This window comes from Cryptomeria japonica, chromosome 4 (assembly GCF_030272615.1).
Source record: "Cryptomeria japonica chromosome 4, Sugi_1.0, whole genome shotgun sequence".
NCBI classification, from domain to species: Eukaryota; Viridiplantae; Streptophyta; class Pinopsida; order Cupressales; family Cupressaceae; genus Cryptomeria; species Cryptomeria japonica.
In genome coordinates, this window is record NC_081408.1 from 296,871,298 (window position 1) to 296,892,245 (window position 20,948).

The 20,948-nt window shown below is 37.9% G+C and overlaps 1 protein-coding gene across 5 annotated transcripts in view; it reads left to right on the plus strand.

Moving 5' to 3' along the window:
• LOC131064747 (glutamate--glyoxylate aminotransferase 2) overlaps window positions 1-20,948 on the plus strand; it is a 111,215-nt gene that overhangs the window by 58,715 nt on the left and 31,552 nt on the right. For all 5 annotated transcript variants that reach the window (XM_057999257.2, XM_057999110.2, XM_057999316.2 and 2 more), the window contains 4 exons: window positions 2,363-2,450; window positions 9,705-9,863; window positions 10,561-10,734; window positions 10,843-10,974. In XM_057999257.2, coding sequence (XP_057855240.2) covers window positions 2,363-2,450; window positions 9,705-9,863; window positions 10,561-10,734; window positions 10,843-10,974 — 553 coding nt within the window. The remainder of the gene's footprint in view (window positions 1-2,362; window positions 2,451-9,704; window positions 9,864-10,560; window positions 10,735-10,842; window positions 10,975-20,948) is intronic.

A 20,948-nucleotide genomic window follows, 5' to 3' on the forward strand; every position in this document is an offset into this window, starting at 1 on the left:
TGGAAGAGATTCAAAATTTTATGAAAGGGGAGATAATATAGACCACTGATCTAATAACATTTTGTTACAGCTGACCCATTATGTTTTGTCCACATCAGGTAGTGACATAACCTCTTTTGTTTGGTTGTTGATGGTTGTATAACCAGTAACTGTTACCCATTTTTATTTTCTAGCTCAATCAGATGGACCTGGTTAAGTTTTATAGTTTTAAGGGGACATGTTTGTTTGGTTGAGTGTTTTGCCAAGATATTCTAGAATACCATATAAGAAATTCAAATTAGTGCAACTGTTTACAATCAAGAAACATACAACATTGCATATTTGAAAAGGCATTTTTCTTTATTCATAAATGTCAAATGAAATGCTCCCACACAAGCCGTGGGAATGACTACCATAATGCATTATACGAGGAAATGATGCATATAAAAATGAAATATAAACAAAGACAAGGGATCTATCATTGCCTCGTAATGACGAACCCTCGCAGTCGAGTAGCTTCATCTCCAGCTCCTTCACAGAGTCACCCCGCTACTCCAAGTGTCTGCAAAAAGATAGGAGAAAATTGTGTTAGAGCTCGGGATACCATATCCTTGCATATACATCATCATTATATGCACAATTTACTCCTACACTGCATTATATACCAGTCCAATCATTATATGTACCAGAAGAAGATAAAGAGCAAATCTGAAAGCTCATAGTTTTTGTCTAACAGTTTGTTCAATGTGCAGATACAGGTGAAGTTTCATTACTGTTTACTTCATTCAATGCAATTATTTAAGCATGTGGGGTAAAATGGGCTCCCACAAGGGTTGATCTCAGCATGTTGTGATATTAAGGGCAGATTATTAGAACAAAGATGCAACAATCTTTACCCGTCTCTTATGGTAGTCACAATAAAGAAGTAGCTATCGCTCATGGCAATAAGCTGATAGGAACATGAGGATCCTAAATGTCAGTACCAGCTTACTGTCATGAACGAGGGGCACTCATTCACGGAGACCATCATAGAAGAGAGAGGGAATATCGCATGGTTGTCGTAATAATTGCAGCTAAGAGTAAAAACAGTCACAATGTTACAATGAACAGCAGCACTCTTCAACAATCAAGACATAGTATGGGGAATTGGGAATTGCAACAAAGAGGGAATATAACACAAAATTGCAGCCCAAATAGTAAAGCTGTTTATATGGTTCAAAGGCAAGATGAATGCATCCAAAGGGCAGCCTTAAAGAGCTTTGACAGCCATATTCATGTCAAAGCATACAAAGAAAACGAAAAAATCATATGATGGTAGCCTACAGGAACAGTTATATGTATGGGCAGCCTAATAGTACAGTCACTGTTAAGAATGGCAGCCTATAGAAGGTGTTCATAGCAGCATATTATTAGAGGTGACATAGGGACAGACCTGAGCTAAAAGAGATATGAGGAGGGCAACATGAATTCTTTAAAATGAAGCCACAACCATTGTGAATCACCATGGACAGTAAATTCAAAAAACAAAAAACAAAAAGGTGCAGTCATCTTTTTAGAGCAGCCAAAGGGGAGTTCGAGGAAGCTCAAAGGGCAGTCATACATGAATTCCACCTCCTCTTGGGCAGTTCTTTATCTTTATCATCTGTTAATCTGGTATTTATATAATACCACTTTAATAAAGCAAACAATGAATATAAAATTCCACCTCCTCTTGGGCAGTTCTTTATCTTTATCATCTGTTTATCTGGTATTTATTGCGTTCTATGTCACTACTGTTATTATTTATATTGCTGCAATATGGCAGTGTAGAATCAGTAGGAAACAGATATGCTGGACTATATCTATGGAAATACAGACTATGATACTTTTTTATTATTTTTGGTTAAGGGTGGAGGACCAATTGACAAACCCCATTTATCTAGCCGAAAATGTTTGAGGACAAATATAAATATAGAGAAATCTTGGTTAAGATACACATGAATGTATCTACATATACATAAACTTGTTCCTTTTGATAATGAAACCCTTGATTGTCTCTTCAGACCATGGCTTAGTTGTTAGTTGTATGTAACAAATAGGGATTTTTCTTCTGATTTTTGGTGATACTGCAAGTGAATTCACATAGCAGATGCTATTTTCCTTTTTAAATTTTCTTGCATTACTTCTTAAGATAAAATATCAAGGTTATGGATACTCATTAGAAAGCCACAAGTTGCATGAGAGTCCTATGGAAATGATAATATAGTTTATAGAAAATTACTTGTTCTTGCAGTTTCTAAAGCAGATTATATAGCCTTCAATCATTTAGTCTAATGCTTATTCTTTATCCAAGTAATTTTATATAAGACTTATTTTGAAAAAACAAAACAATTGTGCAATGCAGCAATCCGGATCTTATCTTCCTCACAGATGGTGCTACTAAAGGAATCATGCAGACTCTTGGTACTATCATCCGCAATAAAAATGATGGGGTACATACTATCTACTATGATTATTTTACTTGAGAATAATTCCATGAAGAAGCCTCATGTTTATGCATATACAAGGAACTGTATAGTTTCTGGTCTTTTATATTTTGTTGACAGAAGGTTATCTTTCCTAGTTGAATTTCATCCAATGCTGTGTAATTTTGTTTTATGTCGTATATGAGATATAAATATTTCAATAAAATATTGTTATAGGCATAAATAGAGAATGATTCAATAATAATCATATATTTGATTCTCTCAAATAGAGCACCATCTTATCATAAGTTATCAACTCTTACTGTTATTACATTTGGTGCATGGTGTAAAGGCTTCTAAAAAATTGTTTTTTACTAAAAGAGCATAGGAATCTGTTAAAAATAAATAAGTTGAGGAAATACATTTTTTCTTTCCTGATTATTTATGTTTCCCTTTTTTGTTAAAATAAAAATCTCATTATGTTGAAATGACGTTATGAACCAAATTCTGAAAACAGAAATCTGTAAACGAAATTTCTGATATATGAAAGAAAAAGGAAATTTATCTCTCTGATATAAAAAGACAATAAAAATTTGTTCTAGTACCATTACAATATAAAGCAGCCAAACCTCTCAAATGAGCTATGCTCAATGGTGAAGACAACCAACCTTCAATTTGTGAAGTGCATGTCCAATCAGGGCATACAAACTTGAATAAAAAGTAACTCCTAATCATAGTAAGTGGAATTTTTTTAATTATGCAGTTAAGCAGGAAAGAAAAATTTGAATTGGCGGCAAGTGGGAAAGTCCTAGGAGTAGAGGGATTTGATGAGGACAATGATGCCAATGGTGTTTCTGCTGAGGTTTCTGATGAGGATCTTGCAGATGAACAGAATCTATTGATAGTCGAAGATGAGGAAAGAATTCTTGATTTATGGTTAGAAGCTTAACAACATTATGCTTCTACTGGCCACATGGTGTCATACTAAAGTATGTAAACTATGGTGGTAAGGAAAGTATCCTATCTCACGCCAGTTAATTTGCATAGGAAGGTCTCTAAAAAACCTTCTTCACATGGATCTCAAAAGGGCACACAACTTGGATTCCTCCCTATAATGGATATGGCATTGATTGCTATGGTTCAAGAGGTGTGTTTAATGGCAAGGGTCCCCTCGGCCTTCTTGGTGTGTAATTCTCCTGCTAACCCCTCTCGCATTTATGCCTCTAAGGTTAAGGTAGTGACTTTTAAAAGGTTGAATTCATCTATGGGTTAGGAGGCTACAATGTTCGGTGGTGTTAATTCTATAGCTTAGTGGCTAATTACTAAAAAGGTGGGACAAAGCTTGTCTATGGCTTTGCCAATTGTTCCCAATGCCTATTCTATCATGCATCAGCCCAAGTCTTGGGTTGATGTTGTGTTTGGTTCACAGAGCCCTTCTTTACCTTTAACCTGGATGCTTTGTTGAGAAGGCAAGGGCCTTTCCATTACAATTCCGAACTGCCTTGTTGACAAGATTTTCTCTAATCTTGGCCACTCTCTTGTGGGAATTTTTTTGGGGGGAAAGACCTAACATTGATGATTTTAGAAAGTACAGGCAAAACGAAATTGGAAGTTGTGTGTCCATTTTGAGATTGTGGCCATGGTGAAGGTCTGTCCTTTGTGAACCATGGAGATTGTGTTAGAATCATTCTAGATGGCTAATGGTTTATGGGCAAGTCAGGGCTTTTTCTTAAAAAAGTGGTCTCCAAGCTTCAATCTTGAGGAATGTGTAATGTCCCCTACTAATTTTAGGCCTATTTTAGCCATAATTAATCCATCTCAACATACTTATGACATAAACTAAATTGATTAGGAGACAAAACTATCTTAACATGAATCCAGTCAGTGATATTCCACAGTTCAAACAGTAAATGTTCATTCAAATTACTGTCTATATATATATATCTATATATTTATATATATATTTTTTATTTTCAGATAGTTTTATCATATATATTTTACTGCAGAGCAGATCTTATAAAATATTATAATAATTATAATCATTATATTATTTTCTATAAATATATTATTATTAAGTTCTGCATCTTCATATTAAGCACATCACCGTACATACCACCAAGAACAAGGATGTTTTACTGCTTCTAGCCTTCTAACTGTTCTCCCTTGGAAACAACTCAATCCTATCTTCAATGGCAGCAATATACAGCAATCTGATTATATCCATCGATCACCACTTTCTTTCCTTATTGTTCGATGCCTTTTCCTGACCACCTATTCCTTCTCCTTAAAATTTACTTTTCTTCCATATTCTCCATGTCTTACTTTCCCTTCTCTTTATGAATGAATGTTTTTATAATAGGAATCTGCCAGTCAAATAATATTCTGCTCCTACAAGATGATCTTTGATATTATAAACTGAACTTATTTCCTTTTCTTTTTTCCATTATGCCCCCCTTCAAACTGGGATTCAATTCATATTATATATCTTGTAATCCAAATGGTTGCATCCATTGAATGTGTAAGAGACATGTCTTTCCCTAACCATTTCTCTCCACAACAGATCGCTGCATTTTATTAATTTATTTGAATTCGGTGATTGATATACAAATATATATAAATTATATATTTATTATTTTAAATATGTAAATTGTGTTTTACAATTAAGGATATGTAATTTATGTTTATAATATTAGCACCCATTGATGTATCGACCTTCGTACTATTGGTACCAAGTTACATCTTCTCCATTGACTTGTGGTGGCCCGGCTGGATTGGGGATAACTTGCCATTGCGAGTTGGATGTGGGTACTACACCACCGAAGTGCATTCTGGCAATAAACCAGTCATATGCCTTGATTGCAACCTTTAGACGTGGCCCAACAGTCTCTCCATACTCTACCAAATCAATTTCTTCCTCCCAGTCCTCATTCGGTTTAGCTTCTTTTGTGGCTTGTTGCTCCTTCCATTTCTTCTTTGCTTCTTCATTAATATCATAGGACAAGTACCCTTGGCGTATTCTCTCATATGGCGTTTTCCATTGGCAATAGCCAGTTAGACGTACCCAAAGTGCAAACGTTCCAAAATAAGAATTCGTCAAGTGCTTGCGGATGCACAACACCACAATACCATCGACATGTTTCCTTGCTAACCTTTCCTCAATCCATGTTATAGGTGCGGCCCAGTCTTCATTTGGTGCATATGGTTGGTCCCTAATCACCGGGTCTTCTTCCAATACTTCGTCTCTCCCAATTGTCCAATCACAACAAATGTTGTATCCCAACATATTTTACTACCACAATGAGTCCTTTTCTCTCCCGATAGATCTTGAGTTAGGAGTCATTCACCGAATCTCAAATGGGGTTGTCATCGAGTATTGCAAGTTTGATGGCTCCATTTTGACCAACCTCCCTTACTTTATAGGGTCCAAGAAACAAACCTTAAACTTCCCCGATTTAATTTCGTTGCAGCCATCATACTTTCAAATCATCCCGGTCGGAAATTTATCCATTAGAGATGTATGGCGTGCCATAACTTCCGCCTGTGTTGTACCACCTCTATCACTCACTATGCCATCACTCAACGCTCATCCACCTTGTTGAGATTAAGAAGATCTTCCTTCAAGCTTTCCATATCTCCAAGGAGGTTCTCCATAGTCGTGCCCAAAATTGGTACCATGTATTGTATCAAAACCACTAATTCATGTCTATGCATGTGTTGAAATAGGGTATGTCCCGTCGTCACTTTGTACGTTGTGTGGTACGCCCATACTACTGTTGAGATTCTTTCTTCCCAGTCCTCTTCCTCCACACCCCATGACTTGTTTATTATAGACACCAAGACGTCGTTCGTCAATTCAGCCTAACCATTTGCTCGAGGTAAGTATAGACTTCAAAGGTTGTGGAAGATCTTAAACTCCGTTGTCATTGATCGAATGAAATGATTCACAAAATGTGCTTCCCTATCACTTGTAATCTGAATTGGAATACCAAACCTTGTCATGATCTATTCATAGATGAACTTTCTTCATTGTACTGATGGAAGTATTATCAAGAAGTGCCCCAGCCTCCGTCCACTTTATGAGGCATTTTGTTGCCACCACAATATATTGCATAAATGTGCCTGGCTCACCTTCAATGGTTTGATTAAGTAAAGACCCCACCTCTCAAACAGTTCATGAGACTACGAAGGGAATAGAGGCATGAAGTCTCGTTTCAATGGTTTTTCGTCTCTTTGGGGTTTGATTAAGTAAAGACCTCACCTCTCAAATAGTTCATGAGACTACGAAGGGAATAGAGGCATGAAGTCTCGTTTCAATGGTTTTCCGTCTCTTTGGCATGTATCACATCCCACTACCCACTCGCAGGCATCTGTATGCAACGTTGGCCACCATAGTCTTACTAGTAACACCTTACGAGCAGTGGCATCTAGTCCCATGTAGCCTCCTACCAAGCCTTCATGTGACTAAACACACAGTGCATCTCCTCCTACATGATGCATCTTCGTAGTACCTAGTTGGGATCCATCTTGCACAGCAACACATTTATCAACTAAAAAGTTTTGCTTTTAAGTCTCATCCTTCTCTTGCATTTTTCTCATAGATTTTTTGCCCAATTCATCCCTTTGATACCAATTCTTAGGATACTAGAGCAATAAATACAAACATTTGTACAAATAAAGCAAGAAATTTACCATGGAGGCACAAAATAAAGCAGAGATGTGTAAAATCCAAGAAGCAGTTCCAAGGGCCACAATCCTAAATGCTTGAGTCAAATTGTAATATCCTTTGGCTAATCTGACCCTGTTTCGCTTATTTGAACCCCCAAGGAATATTGTCAAACACTTGGCATACAATGTTTGAAGCCGCTGTAGTGAATTCTTTATTTGTCTTCTTTGGGTTTGTAGGCTGCAAATGAAGTTATGGAAAGCTTCTAACAATGCAAAGTTGTTATAGAAATGATATACTAGCTGTTTTAGACCTTTACACACACATGTAATGACTGAAATTAACTAGTACAGCTAGTTGACATTAAGAAAAACACTTGTCATGCATCCCAATGTATACCTACAGCCATTAGGCATTTAAGCAAACAATTGGCATGAAAGCTAAGTGGCTGATCAATGTTGAATGTTACCATGAATGTGGAATATGCAACTTATATCTCCATTAAACATATGCAACCTCCAAGTATTTCATGATATAATCATAATAGAAAATGATGAAATGAAGTAATGATTTTCTAATACAATGACCATAGATAGAAAACCTGGAATTTCAATGGCTGCCTTGATATATTGGTTTGATTCTCCTCATACGCAAATCCCTTGTCAAATATATATAGCTGTTCACCCTTCTAAATCCACTTCTATAGAATTCAAACTACTGTAGCGCACTGTTTATGCGCACTGTTCACAGCACTGTAGCGCACTGTTCACATCACTGTAGCGCACTGTTCACAGCATTGCAGTCTCTTTCAATTTGAAAACAAAATCTGAAATAAACCCTCCAATCAGCTCAATATTGACTTCTGAATGAAGCCAACTCTCACAAGCATAATCAGATGATATTGCACACCCTCTATATGCTGTTGCAATGAAGAAGCCACGCTCTCCAATGCCAACAAGCCTTGAATCCTACAGAAACCCTTGGTATTCTACACTTCAATGCTCCAGAGAAACTTCAATCAAAAACTCCAATCACATAATCAATCCCCCTTCTTTTCTTTTCAAAAGCCTTATATATATTTCCCATGAAGGTTCGATTTTCTCCAATAAGGCATTAAATCAACTAATGATATTAAATGACATTTAATGATATAATATTTTCACTTTGTCATTTAATATTTCACCTTGGTAAAAGAGCCACAATTAATTAATTAAATGGTCCCCTTTAATGATACTTGGACCCTCCCTTAAGTTATAATATAAAATTATATTATAACTTAATAATATAACTCAAAACATTAATGTTTATTTAAACTAAATAAACATTAATATCTCCATTAATATTCAACATTTTTGAACGCCGTCTGAACTGGGAGCTAACATGATGAAGCTGCATATGACCATACCCCCTTTACTAAAAATAGCAGGGGTCCATCTCTAACATCCCAAGACTTACTAAAAATAGGAAGTAGAGCAAATGATGTCCGAATGATGCCAAACGAAGACCAAACTGAAGCACTTTGAACACTGGAGATGATACCAATCCTCAAAAGACCCTCTATCCAACACATTAGCCTATGAGGGTCAAGATAATAGGCTAATCTCACAAAATCCAAGTCTGCTAAAATGGGGACATTACACAAATTGAATTCACAGAAATGATGATGAACAAAAAAAGTTTTGTTCCTTTCTTACAATTAGGTTGGAGAACCTTATAAACCCTAACTGGCCCATCCACCTAAATTTAGAAACTTCTATGTGACCAAGACAGGGTTATTTATACATCAAACAAGCTCCTCCATTCCCACCCAAACATATTTAATGAACAACTAAGAGTGTAACAAATATAAGTAACTGAGAAAATTGAATTCAGTTTGCAACTAGGATGAAAATGTATCTAGTGCTGAACATATCCTAAAGATCTGAGTAACTGGCTCCTGTCCCCCACAGATTAAGACAAATATGAAATACCTACTTTGTATAACCATGATTTGATTGCTCATCGTCAAAAAAAAATAAAAATAATAGCCATCCAAAGATTGGGTTTAAAGGAAACCATGGATTTTTAGATGGTTTGGCTACACCTTTGCCATCACATTGAGATTGATAATTTAAGAGACTGTATTTTTTTTTCTTCTTATGTTTATAAGGATAGAACTTAAAAAATGGTCTGGTACTTGAATTATTGGAACTCTCTGTTTTTTAGTAGAGCAACATAAACATGCATTTAACAACTAAATGCTTGTTAGTTAATTGAAATGATGAATTACCTTGCTAGATCTTACAATTTATTTTAAGTTGTAAAAATATCTCCATTTTGGCACATTTCATGGATGTCAGTTACTTCCAAAAAGAGTTTGTCATTTTTTGCAAACCACTTTTAATTCTCAGGAGTACCTTGATGTCATTGGGCTATATACCACTTCATTTTTCATTTTATTCTGCCCAGTCTTATGTTTTATGAAAAGTGTCTGTTATTCATTTGTAATAAAGTTGAACTTTGTAAATAAAACATGATGTATAGTTTTAACTTGATGTTTGATGCATCAGATTCTTAACCATGTTTTTTGTTTGCTTTTTGTATCAGAATTATTTAATATTTTTTAAACAAATGTGCAGATTGTAGTTCCAGTTCCCCAGTATCCACTTTATTCAGCAACAATCTCACTATCTGGTGGTACCTTTATTCCATATTACCTGGAAGAGTCCGCAAACTGGGGTCTTGACATTGATCATATTAGACAGTCAATATTGGATGCTCGTCAAAAAGGAATAACTGTAAGTTTTAACTACATCTATAAATTAATATGCAGTCAATTTGTCCTGTGTTTCTTGTGGAGGAGAAATATTTCAAACTGTTTTCCAACATGGCATTAACCCAAGGTTTCCAAGGTAGACAGTAAAAGGAAAAGGAGAGAGTAAAAACGAGAATATTGTTATTCTCAATTGGACAGTGGCATTATGTATAGCCATGACATATATGAAACACAAGAATAAGGTCACCAATTCTTCATTGCATGTAGCTCTCGTATTTGCTCAAGATGAAGATCCTCACTTGAAATGCTTTCAAGAGGTTCATTCCTTTCCACATCTGGCCCAGGCTTTTGGTTCACTTCAAATGCATCTTCAGAGCACTCAATCCTTTGTGGATGCATCCAACACACTCCTGACCCACCCCATTAACTGTTACAAGTAATTGCATTTAGTTTGAGCACCCTTCTATTTTCTACTCTTTATTTTATCTTGGGAGCCATGTAATGCCTTAGAAAAGAGGTGGAGTTGCCACTGTATCAAGACAGAATTCTAACAACCAACTGTTTCACTGCTTAACAAATATCCACTTATGATTTTGAATATCAAACATATTTATTGTCACCCTATTGGGTGTTTCTCTTGCACATGGTAAAATTAAGAGTGCACATTCAAAGTGTAAGTTTTTTATCATTTTAAATATGCTTTCCTCTGGTAACTCCAGGTTCGAGCCATGGTGATTATAAATCCAGGAAATCCAACTGGTCAGTGTCTAAGCTATGCCAATATTAAGGAACTGATCGAATTTTGTTACCAAGAGAATCTGGTGGTATTAGCAGATGAAGTCTATCAACAAAATATTTATCAGGATGAGCGGCCATTCATAAGTGCAAAGAAGGTATGGCTTATATTACGATTTTGCAGATTGGATTATCAGAATCACTGTAAACACAGCATTGTTCATGTTTTTATTATGATTTTACAATATTACACTTTCTGTTTGCAGGTATTGATGGATATGGGCTTACCTTACAGCAAAGATGTTCAACTTTTTTCATTTCATACTGTGTCAAAAGGATTCTGGGGTGAGTGTGGGCAACGTGCGGGATATTTTGAAATGACAAATATTCCTCCAAAGGTGAGCCTAAAATTACCCAGTATTTATTTATTCATATAATCCCAATTTATCATCTATTTTAGGTTTTCTAGCATTATTAGTGTCGTGATTATCTGAAAATCAAGTAGACATCAAACAAAGATTTACATTCATCTCTAAGATTCAAAAACAAAATTCAAACATTTTTCATAGAATGCTAGTTTCATTCAATATAGTCTAGTTGTTGAGGAAACTAAGTATCAGAAAAATTATTGGTTTTATTAAAAAACAAATAGAATTCTTAACAATCAAATCAATTGGGAGGTGCAACCTTGGCCGAAACTACGGATAATTTATTTGTTGATTGATAATATCTGAATTCTGATATTAAGTCATCAATATAAAATTCTTTTTAACTTCTTCTCCAATGTTGATGGGAAAATCTCCTTTCCTGCTGCATTTGTTGTTTGGAACTTCTCAGTCTACATTAACTGCTTGTTTGAAGGGTGGATCCATTTAGATCGCAGCCTGGCACTATAGAAATTAAGCACATGGACTGAAGATAGGCAAGAAATGGAAGAATAGGTAGTAGGCATATGAAGAAACAATCAAATAAAACAAAAGTTTGGGACCGAAATTCCATTTTTACAAAATAAATGTAGTTAAATATGTGAGGAAGAAAGTGGAAAAATAGAAAGCTGCTCTGGCAGAAAACGGCAGGCAAGCTCAAGATTTAGATGTTTTCAGACAGGATTTTTGCTCTTGCTTGTCTAAATCTACAAAGAAGAGAAGTTAGAAGATGGTGGTCAACTCTAATGTTCTGAGTTATCAATACTTTTGTGGCAGAATCGCCACACCATCTTTTAGATTATAAAATTTGCCAGAGAAAATGGTAATCTAATGTACAAAAAGAGATTAAATGCAAAAAAATATCAAGTCACATTGAGAGTGAATGATGAAAAATTGATTGCTCAAATAATCGGATTCTATTCAACGATATACAACCGTATATAAAGAGCTTACAAGATGATGTTATATAAAAAGAAAAAATCGTTTAAGTGAACAACTAAAAAGCTAAAAAAGCTTAAAATACTAAATAAAGCTGAAAAAGCTAAATAATAAAAAGCTAACTATTCATCTTTAATAAAGAAGCAATAGTTTCACTTAACGAACTAAAAAAGCTAAAAAGCCAAATGACCATTAATAAATAACTAAATAAAGCTAATTAAAATATAATTAATATTTTAATACCCTCCTGTTGGTGTCTGTTTTATCATCTACCAAACATTAGGATAAGATACCTGAAGGTATTCTATCATCTCCTGAAAAATCACTACTGATTCCAAGGTCTATATGTGCGAACAAGCGACTTTAGTGGAATAGCTTCTTGGGTAGTGTATGCTGAAATTTCAAGGGGGGACTTACGTTTAACAAGTATCTTGAACTGCTGGACTTAGATGGATTTAGCAATTTTAGGCTCTTCTTTTTTTTTGGATTTTCTGGGGATTTAGACTTTCAAAAGAAAGGGAAAAAGGGACAGGGTTTGAGAAGGCTAATCTAATCCTATGAATTCTGGAGACGGTATCAACTGGGTGCTCTCAAGAAACCAAACCTTGCTTCGCCACACTAGGGACAACTACACAAGGCCAATGCAATCTTCAATGGGTTGTGCTTATGATTGAGATGTTGGGATGCACAGGGGATGGGCTCAGACTAACTTTGCACGGTAGAATGGAAATCATCCATTTACCAAAAGTATGAGCGGAGATACACCATCAATTGATACTTATCAAATCCTTCATTCAAATTAACAACAATGAAAGAAAATCTAGATTAATTTTAACGAAGTGTTGGGGCAATTGAAACCATGCAAATCATTCAAATAATAGAGATTACAAAGCAGCGCACATGCAATATATTACCTGGAAATGACCTTGAGCAACAATACATCAAAAACCTCACACTCTCCAAATGAGAGGAGGCAACCTTATATAGTTTTTCAAAATGAATGAATGGCCGAGATCAAACAACACTCAAGGGCCAAGATTGAAAGTCTTAAACCCTAATTAGGGTTTCCTGAAATACTATCAGCTCAAACAAATGAAAGAGTGACATGTGGCGCAGCTGCTAATTTCACTGAGGTGAGTGGCCACTTTCTTCTTTCAAAGATTCAACGTATCTGGACACAATGAGCTTGACCTCCTCCATGGTGACACTTGGCAAATTGCCAATCTGGAAGTTGATGAGGTCCACATCATCGGTACATGTGGCAAGGATGCCTTCCCATTCAACTGCTTGGGTGAGGAAGTTCTCATCAATGGAGAGGAAGTTTGCAATCTTTGAAAGATCGCCTTTGTCAATCATCCTTGAATCCCGGAAGAAGCTTTGCCTGAATCCTGGCTCTCAGGTTCTCCGCTTGTAAATGCTTCTCCCTTAGGCTTTCCTTCTTCCAGATCTCTGACACCACACGGAATACCTTGCCCAGGATCTTTCTAACACTTGCCTCTGTCTCAAAGCACTTGGTCTCAGATTTCTTCAAAACCTCAATCCGAGTGACCAGAGTATAGTACCACATGCTAAAGTCGTACTTGTCTCCTGTCTATATGATGCCTGCGTCCACTAAGCTTCTCTTCGACATGCCTCGGATAACCTTCAGATGAGGGAGTATTTCATTCTGAGTTTCGTCCACCTCTTCCCAATTAGAGGCTAGATCCTGGATACGATCGATCAATAAAGAAGTTGCCTCATGTGCCGATACTAAGTTTTCTACTAGTGTGTCAGCATGCACTGAAGCATCTGAAATCCACTCCTTTTCTTGAGTGTACGAGCCCTTCATATCATCATAGTCTTTCATTGATCCCTACTGAAGAGGTTGTGGCGGAGTAGCCGGGACCTCACGGTTGAGTGGGCTGGTGAGATGGAGAACATATTTCTTCCACTGTTGGTTCTCTTCTTCAACCTTCCTCCTCTTTTCCTTTTCATAAGCTAGCCTCATCTTTAGAACGTTGCAGGAGTCATCAAAATATTGGACCTCTTGGTCCTGGGTGGGTTTACCCAGGTATATGGTGGTAACCTTGTAATCATCTCCGGTGACATTGTCTCTAGTCTTCCCTTCTTTGGGCACCACTATCTGGACTGTCCTGAATCCTGCATTGTCTCTCTGAATTAGGAAAAACTTCTTGGCAGGTTTGGGTGGTTTAACTATAGTGGGTTCATTCACCTTCTCCAAGAATGTTGCGGTGACCTCCTCGAGGCAGGCCTCCTTGGGAACCTTGGCCTTTATCCTTGCTCTCAGCCAATCCGGAATGGTTGATTGCTCTACAGTGTTTTGATCAAACTCATCATCTGCCTCTCCTAGGTTTGCTGGTATGCCATCCAAGAAGATTGTAGGTGCTTCAATTTGCTCTCTGTCTAGACTTTGGAAGACCTCTTCCACTACTTCCTCAACTGGCTGGGAAAGCACTCTTAGTTCATCATCAATCACACAGATGTTCATCTCTTGCTCCCCAGTTGCACTCTGATCGGGCGCAATGGAAGCAGCACTTAGGATGGAGTGACGCTCACTAGATTCTCTTCTCTCACCTACAACCCTTTTCCCTGTGACCTTTGTGGAGCTTCCAACCAACTCCCTCCTCTTTTGAGACCCAACACTTTCTGGATTTCGAGCATCACCGGTGGAGGTACAAGGATTGATGGACAGAGTATCATCTACTCCCATTAATTCATAAGTCAAGGTCACACCTTTGGCCTTCAACTATTTTGTCTTTTCAAACGCCCACCACCTTGAATACTCAACCACCGACCTCATGAGGTCTACTAGATCTGATTTCTCTCCCTCTGTCCAATCTATTAAGACTAAGGGTTCATTTTTCATCTTCTCAAAGCTAGTTGCTGAAGTTCTAGGCTTTCTTCTACCTGATCGGCAACTCTAAATACTTTCATTGCTCTCACCATACTTAAAGGGATTCTTGACCAGAATCTCTTCCTGATCTCGAAGCTATTGGCTGCATTAGCCCAGTAGTCTTCTAGATCCAGTCTATGCTCAAACGCTGTTCCTTCTAATGAATACTAAGAGGGGGGGGTGAATTAGTATGCCAAGAATTACTGTACTTAAACACTTTACTAGACTACCAGTAAACCAGTAAAACAGTTTAGCAAACAAACCGATTAGCACACATGCAAACCAAATAGCAAATAATGCATTCACCCACAGAAGCACAAACACCATAACACAAGATTTTGACGTGGAAACCCAAATGGGAAAAACCACGGTGAGATGAAACTCACAAGTAACTATCTGCAGAATAGGAACCAGACCGGTTAAGGTCATACAGTGTTCTTTACCAGAACAGATCCTGTTAGGAATCTCAATCTCTGTTAGGACATAAGTCTGGTTAAAGACTACCTTGCTAGAGGATTTTAGATCCACAGATGTGAACCACCTTGTTAGAGTTTTTACAAAAGGCTTTTTGGGCCTACCTGGTTAAGGGCTTCAGACTTGTTGAAGATGTGAGTAATCAACAAGTGAGTGATCTAACAAATAGCATAGATTGCTTGGTTAGATCCTTGATAGCTCGTTCCTAATGCATTCCAACATTACTTCAGTCTTTAACACATTCACACTCTGCCTCTTCTCGCAGACCTGAACTTCTCTTCTATATTCACACTCACAAAAACTCATCAACCACCTTAAACCCTAGCAACAACCTAAAACCCTAGACATGATGTCCTTATAAAGGAATCTGATTTCATGTCGGTCCAATAGGATTACAATACAATTTCCTAGGTTCAATGCATCTAGACATATTTGGTAACACGACACAAAAAGCACCGCCAAACAATTCGTGGATGGTAACTCATCACAAACTCATCACAGAGTATTACTGGTTCATACAAAATATCGGTTTAAGCAAAATACCGGTTGCCGGTTTGACAAAATGAAGACTGGGAAATATGAGTTGTGCCGCTTCGTTTCTTCGTACCACTTGAGATCCTCGAACCGCTTGGGGTCTATATACCGCTTCAGAATGGTAAACACTTTCTGCAAAACACCGATAGTCTAAAGACTATAATACATCATACCGGTTGGAAGAAATACCGGTTGAGCTTTAACTCATACATACAAAAAGTGATCTCAAATCAAGTGTGTGTCCATCAATGACAATCACAACATCAATCATCAAAAATGCCAACAATCTCCCCCTTTGGCATTGATGGCAACACTTACAAAAATTTTGACATCTAAGTGTTTTACAACAAAAATATACCATAATCAAAATTACTCCCCCTAAGCATATACACTATCCCTTTTGCAGAAAATACAATGTATACCACTCCTTAACAGAAATAACATGAATGTATACATCAAAACATTCAAAATTTATACTTCTCCCCCTTTGCCAACAATGACAAAAGTATTGCAGATTAACCCCTGTTTCATTAGTATTAAACTAATGAGTGTTTATGACAGTAAAGAGTAAAACTTGTCAAAAACTGATTTAAAGTCCTGCAAAAATTGCTTCATGGATAAGGACCATGAGTCAAGTAGGGAGGTAGCCACCTCTTTCTCTGTCTGCATCTGGGAGACCTGTTCTTCCGTGGCATCTATCGTGCTCATATCTTGAGTGACCGTTAGGGCATCAAGATTTAGATAGCATTTCTGGAGAATTTGCAGTCTTGGCAGTAGAACCAATTGAAGTTCCTGCAAGTTGCGTGTTCGATTGCTTATCTCTACCTCTAGTCTTGCAGACTGCAGTTGAAGCTAGTGAACAGTTTGACCATATGTGGAAAAGCAATCATATGGCATCTTGAAGGTGCTAATAAATGACTGCATATCAGATTGCAGTTTGTCCTTCTGAGTGAGCACATCATCACAGAATAAATGAGGTTGGCAAATCTTGCTGAGTAGTAGATTGCCCTCATTCATTGCATCTCTAATGTCTTTTTGTGCTTTTTGGAGATCAGACCGGAGCTCTATTAGCTTTCTCACCAGGGCAGTGTCCAGAGCCTTTTGATGTTCCTTCTTGGCATTTGCTTCTGCAACCTCTTTCAGGCTTTGTACCTGGTCTTCTACAACTGTACAAAGGAGCTTCAATTGTGCAAGTGAGGAATCGGTACTGGGAAGGTTCGTACCAAGTATCAAACTGGTAAGTGTTTCCACCGCCGTTTGGATAACATCTTCGTCCTTTTTCCTCCTTAGAGCATCCAATCGCTCTTGAGCAAGCTTAATGCTTTGCAGCAGCTCTGATTCCTTTGCAGACTGGAGATCAATAGGACTGGTGATGCCAGCCAGTTTAGCCTGACTACTGGTTGCCATTGGAGTCTCCACCTGTGTGCTCTTTTCCACTGCTTCCTTGTCCTTGGCTTTTTGCTGGTCCTCTTGAGCCTTCCTCTGCTCCTCTTCTTATTTCTTTCTTTTCTCTTCTTCTTGTCTCTTCTCTTCATCTTTTTGCTTCTTCTCTTCTTCATCCTTCTTCTTCTCCTCTTCCTTCTTCCTCTTTTCCTCTTCCTGTTTCTTCTCTTCCTCTTTCCACTTCTCCTCTTCTTTCTTTTCCTCTTCCTTCTTCTTCCTCTCTTCCTCTTGTTTCTTATTTTCCTCTTCTTTTCTCTTCTTTTTCTCCTCTTTTCTCTTATCCTCTTCCTATTTCTTGTTTTTCTCCTCTTTTCTCTTATCCTCTTCCTCTTTCTTCTTTTTCTCCTCTTTTCTCTTATCTGCTTCCTCTTTCCTCTTTTCCTCTTCATCTGCCTTCTTTTCCTGTCATGTTCCTTCTGATGGTGTATCTTGAGTAACATTTTCACCATCTAAGGCGTCAACATCGATGGGGTCCATTTGTTCTGTGACCGGTTCTTCTTCACTGTCATACACCTCATCCGGTTTGCCAGTTTCCAGTTCTTGCTCAGCTTTTCTGTTGGCTTCAGCCACTTGATGCATCTTAAGAGCTTCTTGAGCATGAGTATGTGTATCTTTGATCACTTCATGAGTCTTTCCTTCCAGTAACAGGAGTCTTCTTCGTCTCATGAAGAAAAGGCCTTTGTATTTATTCATAACTTCGAAAAGTTCTGAATTTGATACATCAGGAAAATGTTGAGCAAATATTTCCTCCCTCATTTCCTGTTCCTTTTCTATGGCAATGCGCCATTTATTGTCTAAAGAATTATACAAAGAATCCGGTGTCTCAGATCTAATTTTTGAAGGCGATCGGTCATTAACACACAAATACTTAATGATTTCATGTTCAACTTCTTCCTTTTCTTCATCATTGAAGTCATCAAAACAATCAATTAAATCATTCAGCACTTTTCGCCTAATATTCTTTATAGTTCTTTGACAATGTGTCAAAGGTTTGTAAGAAGAAATATCAATATTTACCGATGTAGATGATGCCGGTTCATTCTTTGTCTTTTTCTTTGTTTGCCTGATCTTCTTAGGCGGTTCTTCTAACACAGTTTCTTCTGAGTCAGGGGTATTGCTTTTTGTCTTCCGCTTCCTCTCAAAGACTTTGGCAGGTGCAACTTCCGATTTCTTCTTAGCTAGTGACCGCTTGGTCACTTTGGGACTGGCTGCAGTAACCGGTGCCGATGTTGAAGGCACTACCTTTCCTTTCTTTTCGGAGGGTTCTGCAACTGGTATAACCCTTTCCAAATAGGTGTCGGTTCTCTTTGCCTTAGGATCAAGGGGTGAGGCGATTAGGGTAGAAGCATACCTGTCCAGCATATCATTCATTACCTCATATCCCATAGGCTCTACTTCTTCCTGCCTAGGCTCAACGGCCTCCATTATGCATTCATCCACTTTGATGGTGAAGCAGATGTCTTCCTCATACTTTTTGACTAAATCACCAGATATTCTTATCCTTTGGCTCATCTTGCGTCTGAACTCATCAAAGTATTTGTTCAGTGCTTCCGAATAGCCGGTTCCAACCGCTTGTAGGCTCTCCTTGATTTGTTTTGTCACCGGTTGGTCGGCAGACCATTGAATGTCACCTACTCCTAAAAAGTAGCCTTGGAAGTAAAAGAACAACCCAACCAGTAGTTGTCCGAACTTGAATCTCAGTGCATTGTCCTGTTTGATCGACTTAAGATTCAACATAAGTTGTCTTTGCATACAAGTGCACAGATCAAACGATGCATCTTCCTTGATCATCCTGTAAGTGGCATTTACCGCTGTAGTAGAGACGGAATTAATTCTGCTGGCAGAGAACGTCCGGTAACCTATCACCATGCAGGCATACTTGACCAGATCGTCCTTGATTGAGTTGACGGTCATACCACGTGAGTCGCTCACTGAACCGGTGAGCTTGGACATTATAGTCTTGCTGACCTTCCTTAAGGTTGGCACTTCCCCTATGTTACAAAAACCGGTGATGGCATGAATCGCTTCCAGTGTGATATGATTCGTCCGCTCTAGGTACATCTTGTCACTGTGTACCTTGCTTAGAATAATGCGAATGTGATCATCCAAAAATTCTTCAAGAAAGTAAACTGCATTTTGAAGTTTCTTCTTTTCCAGAATGCTAAATTCCAGTTTAATCTTCTTATCCTTTCCACAGAACAGGCTCAGCTGGGAATGGATCACAAGAGACCCTAGGTCTTCAATTTTGCAGTCTATGTAGTCGGAAATGCCTTCTTCTACTATTACACCAGCAAGTACTTGAGACAGGGCATTGTATTTCGACTTTCGTTGAATGAAGTCCATAGAATCAACAGTTGCACTAAAGCTATCATGAGATACGGAAGCCATGATAAACGAAGAATTATGAGAAATACCTTCGCAGATTGAAATTTAGGGCTTTGCAATTTGAACTTCGCTTCACACTCCTTCGGTTGCAAAGATACCGCTTTGCGTTCTACACTCCAATAGATGTTTGCTTCAGATTCTTCTTCGGGAATTTGATAAATTCTTTGATTCACAGTGTAAATCGCTTTCCTTTGCTCTGCACTTGAAAAACTTCTTCGCTCAAAAAATGATAAGTGAGAAATGATTTGAAAATTCCTTTTAAACAGGTTCTCCACCTACCATAATAAATGCTCCAATATTAGGGCATAAACCCTAATTTGCCTTTTACCGTTTCCGGTCTTCTACCGACTGATAGGTATCTCATACCGATTAAGGTCTTTTACCGATGTAAACCGGGGGTTCGAAGTATTTTGCCGTTTGCTCCCCCTAAGCTTTTCTGATGCTTAGTTTGTCGGTTCCGTTATTTCCACACTAGATGCAGAGACCGGTTCTTCTTGCAACACTGCTGGTTTCTTTTTCCAGGTTTTATTCATATCCGCTTGAACAGTTTCAATATCAATCTTTCCTTCCGGAGTGACCGGTATGTCATCCGATATGTTCATTCTTGTTCTGCAGAATCTGGCAATGTGACCTGGTTTGTTGCAATGATAGCAGACCATTCCAGGTGCTCTCCAAGGTCCATTATTCATGTTACCGTTCTTCCTCCTGCATGTTGCAGTAGTGTGACCATGACAATGACAGATCAAACAATTTGCTCTCCATCCGGTTGCCGCTTGATAGCCACCGCTTCCTGACTGATGATTAAAGGTATTAAACCGGTTGTGATTACGGTTCACAAAAGGTTCCGGACCAACTCCTTGAGTCCTCTGAGGATATCTTCCAGTGTTGTTCATAACAGACCTACATTCAGATGCTCTATGCCCAAACTTGTTGCATGCATAACAATTACCATTGAACTTATTGGATCTAGGTACATTGTTTATAAAGTAAGGAAAGTTATTGTAGGCTTTTCTCCTACACACATTGGCAGTATGTCCTTCTTTAAGACAGTGAAAGAAAACAGGTTTAAACTTTTGCTTACCTTTATCTTTCAATGCCAGTTGCTTCTTCGATGCTTCAGCATTTGCACTAGAGGTCTCACCTTGCTCATGACCGAAGTAACCAAGTCCATCAGTATTCTTGATAGGTTTGGCCGATTCAAGCTTTTGCTCTAGCTTAACAGTACTCTTGTTGAACTTAGCAAGTATTTCCTTTGACTCAAAGAGTTCTTTGGAAATAG